At 38.5% G+C, this 11,559-nt stretch overlaps 1 protein-coding gene across 1 annotated transcript; it reads right to left on the bottom strand.

Moving 5' to 3' along the window:
* Window positions 1–132: 132 nt before the first annotated feature.
* Window positions 133–3,502, bottom strand: LOC126626722 (probable serine/threonine-protein kinase PBL28). Its single transcript, XM_050296118.1, has 4 exons — window positions 3,316–3,502; window positions 2,042–2,143; window positions 923–993; window positions 133–495 (listed from the first exon to the last, which is right to left on the bottom strand). Exons 1-4 carry the CDS (start codon window positions 3,500–3,502, stop codon window positions 133–135), a joined length of 723 nt encoding a protein of 240 aa, XP_050152075.1.
* Window positions 3,503–11,559: the final 8,057 nt, after the last annotated feature.

The raw sequence follows: 11,559 nt of genomic DNA, 5'->3' as shown, positions 1-11,559 counted from the left end.
GCGAGGTCCAAGGGGTACTCACTCTAGAGGGAAGGATGCATGAAGCCTTGAAGTCTCTCTCTCACATGGTCTCCTTCCAACACCTCATTTATGGATACAGATAGCAATACCTCTTCATTGTTCTTCTCAATGTCATCGGCAGCAGCAGCGGCCGCGGCTTCTTCCAGATAATAGGTCCAACAAGACAACCCCGACAGCAAAGGCATCTAGTTTGGGAGTATTGACTCCGTTCTGGATGGACTCTGGGGCCATATAGCCATGAGTGCCCACCACATGTCCGGTGAGCTGGAGTCCTTGTTCTTGCTGCGAGTCTTGATCAATGCGGTGGTTGTCCAAGTCGACAGCTCTTGCCGAGGTAAAATTGGAAACCTTGGCCCTCAAGTTGGCATCCAAGAGGATGTTGCTGGTCTTCAAGTTGTTGTGGATGCAGGGAGGCTGGGAGAAGTTGTGGAGATAGTTGACAGCATCCGCCACATTGTGGGCAATCTGAACCCTCTGCTTCCATGACAAGGACATATTATATGATGATTACAGTCGGCGAGAGAACCAGAGGGAGCGTACTCGTAGACAAGATAAGATCATGCATAGGCATTTTCTTAAGATTTCATCAACGCTAGCTTTTAACTTGAAGGAGAACGGGAGTGAGGCAATTAATAAACCAAAAATTCTGTTTCCGTTGCATCCTTGTTTGGCTCTCTAATAAACCAAAGTTTTTGAACTTTTGGTGTGTTATAGCTTATGGAATATTGTAAAATTTTTCCTTGTGTTAATGCTGCTTCAGGGAATATGGTTGTGGACTGTGAGCATCGTGACTATCCTACAGCACGGGAAGTTGTGGTTTCCCTTAAATTAATGGAATATGAGATGCCAAGATTTGGATTTCTTCCATTCAAGTCTGCAAATGAAGTCGTATTTGTCATACTTCCGGTTTGTTAATGTCGTAGCTGTTTTCCACATCGCCCCTGGCTGAGCGAATATCTGGTACCTTGTTACCTGTTTGGGAATCATGTTTATCAGCTGAGTTACTTATTAGCTAGTCCAATACCAAGCAGCTACTTTACCTAATATCTTGTAAGAAGTTACTTACATCTTTAGTTTTGTGCAGATTTGATTGACCTAAACCCCAGAGCATATTTGAGTAGCGTTTAAAGATGAGGATACTCTCATTTTTTTTTTAAAGAATTAAAATTGGCACTACAATAAATATGGTCACTGTGCACCATAAATTATTTGTGCCCTATGAGACCAAAGAGCACCAACATATGTGCTCATATAACCCTACACCCTAAACCCTAAACCCTAAACAGTGCAGCAACCATAATTCCATGTGTGCTCTCTATGGACATGTTTTTTTTTGCTGATAGCGCATAATAGGGTGTTTTGTGCTTAAAAAGGTAAGTACAAATACAACCCTTTTTTGTGTATCACTTCCGACAAAGACGGTTGACTGTTGGCATGTATACAGTGAAAGATGAGCACAATTGACATTTTGATGGCTGATTCCTTACAAATTGCTTTATGGGTGTAAAAGCAAGGTCAACACAACTTTAAAAATTGTGGCGCTGTCAATTATATTTTAGTATAAATAAATTGAATCAAGCTTAAACTCAATTGCAAAAATGCGGCCACCTTTATTTTTAAATATAGAAGTCATTTTCGATCACAGCTGGCTCACAAGCTCACATACTATAATACAACTAATTTCGATCTAATTCCTGAAAATTAATTTTCAAATAATCTATTAAATCAACATTAGCTTCATTAACATTAGCACTAAGATAGTGTAGTTAATGTATTACATAATCCATGTTCTTGGCTAAGTACGATGCATGCAACCTAACGATACAACGGTTACAACCCCTCTAAATGTTGAACAAAAAAATACATGTTATCCCATGCTGGACTTACCATGAGATTCTCTTAATATACAACAACATATAACACATTCAAGTTTGCATCTCCAGTTCAAACTACTAATGGTTAAACCAACAATATATTAGACAAAAGACACATGTGGAAGGGTTGTTTGATGACAACTAACCAGTATTCTTACTTTGACAGTCCTCATATGTCATAGCACTTGGAGGTCCATATTGCACATATCTGTCATTTGCCCCATCCAAACTAGAGATGGCAATTTCACCTGTCAAACCGGATCACCATAGGTAACCGATCTGAATGGTTCGGTTTTGGGATTAATTTTTGGGTATTTTACAATTATGGGTAACCGTAGGGTATATCTTTCAATTTTAGATTCGGTTATGATTATTGGTGTATCCACCCCAAACCTATACCCAGAACTGAACCGATTTAATTTTGTAACAAAAAATACAAATATTTATTATATAGAGAAACAATTTACCAAACTTATCATTAATCATGCATTATTAAATATGTTACCAATAATTAAACATTATTATACATGAAAATATGTGCTAGTAATTATAGGCATTATATGATTAAGAGTATAAATAGTTAATAGTTAATATCTAGAATTAAGTACACAGCAGCATGCATGCATCATGGAAAGTGGATTTAGATCCTCTTTGGATCCCCTAGAGATCAATGCATAGTAATCATTCATAAAAAATCGTGTAGTCATAATTGAATGCTTTTTATATTTTTAAAAGTAAGCAGTCTCGTTTTAGGTGAAAAAAATTGAAAAAAAAATAAAAATTGTGGTCGCACAATCTTTGATTAACGGTTACTATGCATTGATCCCCAGGATCCCTAGTGAAGGGATCCAGAGAGGATCTGAATCCATGGAAAGTGCATTAGCATTCAATAGTTTATAGTTAATATCTAGAATTAAGTAATGGAAGAGGATCCTCTCCGGATTCACTTTGTGTGGATCTTAGGGATCCCCACATTCTAGCCGTTCATCGTATATTGTGCAGTCAGTTTTTGTCAGATACTATTTGTGTTTAATTTTAAATAAAAAAGTCAAATAATTTCTAACCGCACGATACACGATGAATAGCTAAGATGTGAGGATCCCTAGGATCCCCACAAAATGGATCTGGATGGGATCCAATTCCTTAATAATATGCATGCATCATGGAAAGTGCATTAGCATTCAATATTCACAACTAAATGGAGTGGCATTTATTTGAAACACAAAGCCCCTCACTCGCTAGGGTTAATGTGTTGTCCACAACTAGAAGGGTAAGTAAATTTAGTAGGTGATGGATGATTATACATACTTCAGATAATAGGGAAAACCGTTACCCAATGATAAATTTGTTATCTGATGGGTTCGGTTATAGGAAAAATCTGTTTGGGGATTCTTCGGTTTTGTGTTTGGAGAAAATAAACGAGTTCGGGTTTTGGGATGGCACATCTGAAACCGATCCGCCCCATTGACATCCTTAATCCAAACGCTTCTGAGCATGTGAGCTTCCACACCCTTGTTGCTGAGTTGAAGTACATTGAGAAGCACCCAACCAAATGCATCAATGTTGATGCCCACACGTGCCGACATGGCCTTAAATTGCTCAGTCATTTGCACCTTTGCCAACCTCAAATTCTCCTATTGTTTGGCCTTAAGTCTTTCTATGTGACAACCCGTCCCTAATTTTATGATTCTATTAATTTTTTTTAAATAAGTGAAATTACGAATATGCCCTTAAGGCAAATAAGTTGATTTTTATTGGAGCATCATCTTGTGCCATGTGTGTGGCTGAGGTGGAAAGAAGATGAGAGAAATGAGGGATTGGGGGTTGCCTAATCAAAAATAAAAGGAGCAGCCAATTAGGGGAGGAGAGAGGAAGCTCTCAGCCTTCCCTTCGACCGTACACCCACACACCAACCCAACCAAATTTTGACGGATTCTGCCATTTTTCCATCGATTCACTACCATCCAACACCTACAACATCTTCCACAACTTCCCATCTACCATCTCCACCCAAATTCGAAGGGTTTTAGGTCCAAAATCGTGTAGAACCTCACAGAAGAACTCGATGGTTCTTGATGGCGATTCCACTGTTTTGGCAAGTTTCACAACCCACTACCACCCCTAATCAACTCCCCTTGGACCCAAGAACAAGACCTAACTAGTTGTAAGGGCATTGGAACACCGAGGAAGTTGAATCGAAAAACACCCACCTTAGGGTTTCCGACGGGTTTGAGTGGAATTGGAGCTTTTCTCGATCAAATTGGACTTGGCCATAGGTATGAAAATTGCTCCCCACATTGAGATCTTCATTTTTGTGAAATTTGGTAATTTTTGGAAATAGTTAAATTTTCTGACAAGTCAGGCCGGCCAACCGCCACCTACGGCGGCGCGTGGGCAAAGACACCATTTGACCTCCCTAGACTAAAATGGGTGCCCCAATTTCATATTAGACATCAGATTGATGGAATTCCATTGTTTGGGTATAATTTCATTAAGGTCCGCTACTTGAAATTATAACAATCGACGATCTGATTATTGGATCGTCACCAAACTTTAATACGTAATAGTACATAATATTTAAGGATATAATGAACTAATGGATTGGGAATCTAACTGATGGATCTTCCCGGATGGGTTTTCTAAGTTTGTAAATCTAAACGTCGACCTCTACTTAATTTTAGCGATTGGCTGAGATCCGACTGTTGGATCGTTCCGAAATTTTAAGATGTTGTTCTAGAAGCTCATTGAAACTCTTGGAAAGTCACGGATTGGAAATCCGAGGTGCGGATCTTCTGGATCGAGTTACATAGGGTTGTGGACCTTACCGTCGACCTTCGACCGACGATTGACTTTTGGTCAATGGGTTTCAAATCATTCTAGAACGTCCTTGGAGATGTGTTTTATGTAAGTTATGTGTTCTATTGATAAAAATTATAAGATGTGATTTGATATTTGTTTTAGGCGACGATCGTTCATGATGCCTCGATATTCGTACTAGGGAGTTATAGTGCAAACTTCAGGTGAGTGGGTCTTTTCCTTTTTATAGTGTGTGTGTGTGTGTGTGTGTGTGTGTGTGTGTGATTGATAGTTTCCATTTATGCATTAAAAAAATAATTTCTTACGTACGCCTGGATTAGACTAAGGTTTATAAGAATTAGCGAAATGACGAAATTTATGAAATATGCTACATCCTACGGGATGCACATGTATGCTTCTAATCTTTGATGCTATGATTACACCTACGACTATGAATGTTAGTATGTTGATTAGAACTATCGAATCACTGTGGCATGCTTATATTTATGTAGTTTGCTCATCATTGCTGCACACCGGTGTTAGTGCTCGCTGGTAGAAAAATCCCAGATTTTGATACGATCAAGCTAAGTGACTCACGAACGTCCTCCAATTGGAATTACTCCAAAATTTGTCCATTTGGTCATGTTTTGCTCCAGAAGAAGTCGAAAGTCCTATATTAGAAATGCAATTCAAAGTATCAAAATTCTTCCAAAATATTGACCAAAATATACTAAGATTAGGGTAAAATATATAATATAAAATCTACTCATCACTCGCCCAGGCCCAAGGCCAGTCTTTCATGTATATGTTCACCTCTACACCACATGCTAGCCTTGGATCCAAGTAGGTGCCGGTCCTGTCGTACATGTTTCATTAGGCAACTCCGACTCGTAGGTGATTACGAATAGTGCTAGTCTTCACATGATTGTAGTACTAGAGCGTATATTATGATTACACCCAGTCTTGTTGTACATGTCGCATTAGGCGACTCTAACTCGTGTGCTAGTAAATATTGATGAGCACCTGATTTTACTTATATTATTGTTAAGATTTTGTGATTTTGGATGTCCTGCCCTTAGTTACGAGATATTGTGCCGTAATGAATTCTTGAGATTTTGCAGGCTATGGTAAGTATTTTTATACTATACGTAGTAAGTATATTTTGGAAACTATACTTGTTTTACGGCGAGAGGTTATAATGTTTTCAAAAACGTTTCTTATAAAACTTTATTTTTTGGCCCACTCACCCTTGTTTTTTATTGCCCCTCTAGGATTTTAATGGCAGAGTGTTCGTGGCGACGAGGATAGTGGCAAAAGCTATTATGAAGGAGACTTCTCCTTTCGGTATAAATGTTCTCACTCCTATTTACTGCAATTTATCTATGCTCTGATATCACATGTGAAATGGGTTCATTCCCACTCATAGCACACTTTTATATTTAGTCACTTTTAGGTTTAAATTTATTCACATTTTTCACAACACTACACCTTATGGCTTCGTCACTTTCCAAGTGTCGGCCAACATATCGCGATTCGGGTGTCTAGGTGGACATTCTAGGTCGGGGTGTGTCATTCTATGCTTTCTCCTTGCTATTTTTTTTTTCAACTTTTCTGCTTTCTCATTTGCCTCATGCATCATACAAGTCATTTTTTATTCTGTAGTAGTAATAACTTGTTTTTAAGCTTCATAAGCTTCCTGGAGAGCTTTACTTTTCGAAGAATGCTTCGCTGCTCAGTAATAATTCCTGGTTCATCCGCAAAGCAACCCCAAGCACTTGGTTTCCCTTTTCTGGACACTTTTGTGTAAATTCTGTTGCGAACCTCTATTATTACCTCTTCAGCCCACTCACGACGTCACTAGCCCTTGTTCTCAATTATGTAGAACTTGATCAAATTAAAAAGAAACTCAAGTGTATGGAGCAACCTTGTTTGAAATCTTCTATAGAAAAATTAGTTAAAGAGTGTTGACGTTTTATAATAAAATAAAGGCACAAATATGTAATTGTGCCTACATATTATTTTGCTGTCTTGGGAAGTGGAATAATTTATTATTTTAATATTAGTGCCAAAAAATGAAATTTATAATGGGTAAATTACATTTTACCACCTCTGGTTTGAAGTTTGTTGCAACCTCATACAACATCTTTAAAGAAAATTCATTTTCATACCTCACGTACTATTTTATTTCAATATAATACATCAGTTACATTTTCCATCCATTGGTCCGTTAAGAGTTGACGTGGCTACCACATTTGTGCCACGTGACTGCCAAATTTGTGCCACGTGGCAAAAAAAAATTTATGCATTAAAAATATTATCATAATTTACCCTATTTGAAAAAAAAAAACTTAGACCCATCTTCCCAACTGACCCACCTTTTCCCTCTCCTCCAATCTCTTCACCTCCCATCCCATCCAAAAAACCCACCCCATCGCACCCCACCCGCACCTCCCCCGCAACCCCCCCACCCCACCCTTACCTCGGCTTCTTCTAAAGGGCCGGCTCGTTTCTACGACATTTGGGAACCAATCGGCTCCGGCGGCGGGTCCGGAACTATCCGGAAGAGGATAAAGCACAAGTTCGATGGTTTCGATAGGAGGAAGGGGACCGATCGATACAACAAAGATGGCAGAGGGTACGATCGTAATTTGATGCACCGGTCCGAGAGCTTATCCGCGTCGAGGAGGTCACCGACAGAGTTTTCGAAAAGGTTTTGATCATAGCGGGATAGGTCCAAGCGCGAAGGCAGTGGGAGCGGAATGTTGTCGTGGCAGAGGTTCGGGAAGGAGTTCGAGTAGAGAGGAAGAGGGAAGGGGTCGAGGGACGTGAGGTCGCCGACGTGGTCGAATTCGAGGGATTCGGGGAGCAAGCAGTCTAGGGTTAGGTCTCTAGGGAGGTGGGGGTGTGGTAGGATGGGGTGGGTTGATGGATGGGAGGGGAGGTAAAGACTGTGGAGGAGAGGGAGGTGGGTTGGGGGAGAATGGGTTTCCAGGTTTCGGGTCTTTTTATTTTTTTATTTTTTTAATAGTGTAAATTATTATAATATTTTTAATGCATAAAAAAATTATTTTTTTGCCACATGGCACAAGTTTGGCAACCACGTCAGCTTTTAACAGACTAATGGATGGAAAATGTAATAGATGTATTATATTGAAATAAAATAGTATGTGAGGTATGAAAGTGACTTTTTTTGAAGATGTTGTATGAGGTTGCAATAGACCTCAAACCTGAGGTGGTAAAGTGTAATTTACCCTTTATAAAGAGTTAGTATTTAATGGGGACTTCTTTCCAAATTATGTTATTTGCCTATCTTAAGTCACACCACACCTTTGTACAGTTGATTAGACAAAGGATCTTATGGACAAATGTTTTTGTTACGTATCACTGCGTGAAGGACTTTTAATACAGTAGAAAAAAAAAATACACTCTTACAATAAAGAAAAAAAAATCATATATAACCAAGTATAAAAAACCAGCCTGCAGGAGGATAAGAATCTAAAAGCAATTGAAAAAGGCTAAGAATCTATCTAAAAAACTTTCATGGAAGATGGAAATGATCCATCGTAAATCTAAAATAGTGAACTGTAAATAAACAGTTTCTTACCATTATTTACCACAACTTTGTAGATTTAATTTGTAATTTAATTTTTTTGTGTGCTAGATGTAAAGAAAAACGAAAAAGACACATATAGTTGTGCTTATAAATCCACTTTATAGACAGAAAAAGTTTTTCGTGTCTATGTTTAGTCAAAAAGTTGTCTAGTCAATCCCACTTCTCACGGTTCTTGTGTCCATTAGTGTTTTGTGTTCTTTTTTTTTAGGGTTAAACTCTGTTTACTACCCTGAAGTTTTGTGGTTTTCAACATTTAGTACATCAAGTTTTTTTCGTCCCAGAGTCATACCTAAAGTGTTAATTTTGGGACAGTCTCATACATCTGTTAGTCAAACTGTTAAATCTACCGTTAACTGATGACATGGCGCCCATGTGGACAATGACTAGGCACCACATGTCGTTAAAAGGTCCACGTGGAATATTTTTTTTTTTTTTTTGTGAAGGGGTTCAAAAAAAAAAAAAAGTGGTTCCTAAAACTACAGCAACCATGACTTTATCTTCATCATCCCAAACCCTTCATCCTGAACCCATCTCAATCTTCATCTCCAAAATCCAGAAAAATCAACAACCCTACAAAAATCGAGCTAAAACTTTCAAAACCCAAATCAAATCTCAGCCCCAAATACCCTATAAACCATGAGAAAAAAAATCAAACAACAAAGAAATCTGGAAAATACAATAAAAATCCAAATCCAAGTTTTCGTCGATTCGCACGCAGAGCCATGAAGATCAGAACTTTGAAGCTCCGAGAGGCCCACAAGCCCACGAGCAGCAGCGGGGGGCCGTCGTACTGCTCGGTGCCGTAGAACCAGCAGGCCTACCACGTAGTGACGGCCTCCTCCTCCGACCCCACAATCGCCATCCACGACTCTCTTATCTTGTCCAGCCCTCCCAAGCTCGTCCGCCACCACCGCGACAGCGTCACTGCTCTCGCTCTCAGCCCTGTTGGAAATGTGCCCTAAAGCCAATCATGTGATGATACTTTACGGACATTTCACATGTTAAACTAATCTAGTTTTACATATAAAGGGCATACATTATTGTTTGAGCCGTCTCATATAAATGTTATATGCTTAAACGATAAAGTCCAAGGAATATGTGATTGGGAGAATGTAATCTAATGAAGTTAGATTCATGAGACCATTCTTTCGTAGACACATCCTAAACGTTCCTGATCATAGGATTGTCAATTGGGCGTTGACAGTCCGTTAAGATCAGTACGTACTATGTCTTCTCTCAGGGAGAGTGATTAGTCTCGAGTCATTGGTGTGTGTGACATCAAGACAAGTACGTAGGTGCTCAATAGAGAATGAGTTCACTGAACGTGATCAACGAAGAGTTCTTATATTCCATGTCACATGAGAACTCATGGTTGGGATAATGCAAAGTAGTCCTTTGACCTGAGGCATCACAGTTGTCTTATGGTTAAGTCCTTGATCTTTGATTATGTCAAAGTCACCCCCTCGGGGTGTCCACGGCATCGTTGAGGTTAAGCCACTTAGCTATGGAGACAAGTGAATGCGCAACAAGGGATCTCTAACCTTCAAACAGTTGAGGGAGAATACTCTATGATATGATTTGGAATCTCTGGCCAGAGTATGAATGAGATTAGGGAATGCGTTCCAAATCACATTCAAGGAAATCATATAAGCACATGAATCACATTGGATAGTAGACATGAATAAATAAACTATCATACCAAACAATGTGGTCAAGAGTATTAGATTAGAGAAAGACCATATTGCATTTGTAATCCCGAACTGAATAGGTTCTCCACCTCTTCTGATTAGCTTGGGTAACCATGATATGCTGCTAGGTGTCACTCATGGTTTGTGGAAGCCCTAAACGTGTGCAATCACTAAAGGGAGAATTGAAAATAGTTTCAATTCACAATCGATGTAAAATGGTTTTAATCGCCCACTACCTCGCTAAAAGGAACCTAATGGATCGCACACCGTAAAAGGTAGAGATTGGAGATTAAACGGAAATGAGTAAGAATGATTAAATGGTTTAATCATTTATTTATGGCAAGGATTAATTAATATGTTAATTAATCAAACGAATAAGTTCGTTAAAGACTTCGGGATAGTTTTGGACCTTAAGGCCCAATGGGCTTCGAACGTCAAGCCCATTAACTTAAGTTGTATGACAATTTAATGAATGAAGATTCATTAAAGCCCAAAAGCCCAAAATCCCCTAAATGGCCGGCCATGATGAAATGAATTAGGGTTTTGGTTGTTTAGGTCACTTAAAGAAGTGACTATATAAATGATTTTATAGCCAAATATTCATTAAGTGATTAAGGGTTTATTTTGGGGGAAAAATTGGTGAGAATTGTCTCTCCATTTTCTCTCTAAAGAGGCCAACACCTTGGAGGGTACATCTAGCAATCCTACTACTCCAAGGTCACTCATTTCTTCTACAATCAAACCTTGGTGAAGAGACTTAGAGGTTCCCTATTTTGGGAACTTGGAGAAACCTAATTTTCCATCCAAATCCATGGATCTAAGAAGCAAGGAATGAAGGCCCTATCTCTTTGGGTGATTAGCCTTTGCTTATGCAAAGAGGAATCTACAAAGGTAATAATTTCAACTCACTTTGTTTTGAGTTGATTAATGGTTCACCAATCTACTAGGCTTTGAATTTCATGGTAATGTTTTGTTTTTGAGTACATGCAAGCATGATTCCGCCTTTAATTGTTAATTGCATGCCATATGATGTTGCTCAAATGAACATGTTTTTCAAAATAAATCCTTCAAGTGGTATCAGAGCCTAGGTCTAGTAGTTGGTGAATCCTTTTGGGTTTTGTAGTTCATAAGTTTATGATTTAAAAGTTGTAATTGTTACAAGCTTTATTCTTGCTTCTTTGAATGTAAATTTTGTTTGAAAATTTGCCATCTCAAATGTTGTAGATGTAGTTCATATGAGGATGAATATTGGAGCTAAAATTTGGTGCCATGATTTTAGGGATTTTCGGCCAAATCCAAAGGGTGATTTTTTGGGTTCATGTTTGTCTTGTTAAAAATGTTTTAAGGTGACTTTTGGAACCCCTAAGTACCCTAGGATGTTAGCCTCATTTTGAATGATAAAAATTTGAGTTTTATTGCATGAAAACATTCATGGAGCTCTTATGGGTTTTCATGGATGTTCTTCATATGTTCTTGATGTTCTTGCCAAGAACACAAAGGTTTGTGTTTTGATTCAAAGTTTTGATTTATTTCATAAAGTTTATGATATATGTTTTTCAAATGATTT

This window comes from Malus sylvestris, chromosome 6 (assembly GCF_916048215.2).
Source record: "Malus sylvestris chromosome 6, drMalSylv7.2, whole genome shotgun sequence".
Taxonomy (NCBI): Eukaryota; Viridiplantae; Streptophyta; class Magnoliopsida; order Rosales; family Rosaceae; genus Malus; species Malus sylvestris.
The sequence above is the reverse complement of the archived record's forward strand: the minus strand, read 5'-3'. Positions and strand labels throughout refer to the sequence as shown.

Bases quoted from the DNA above. Each gene is read 5' to 3' on its own strand.
- LOC126626722 (XM_050296118.1), bottom strand. From the start codon at position 3,502: ATGACTGAGCAATTTAAGGCCATGTCGGCACGTGTGGGCATCAACATT. The intron at 2,144-3,315 runs GTTTATTTTCTC...CCGGTTTGACAG, and splicing joins CCATCCCAAAACCCGAACTC to GTGAAATTGCCATCTCTAGT. The intron at 994-2,041 runs GTTAGTTGTCAT...ATTCCCAAACAG, and splicing joins CTGTCAAAGTAAGAATACTG to GTAACAAGGTACCAGATATT.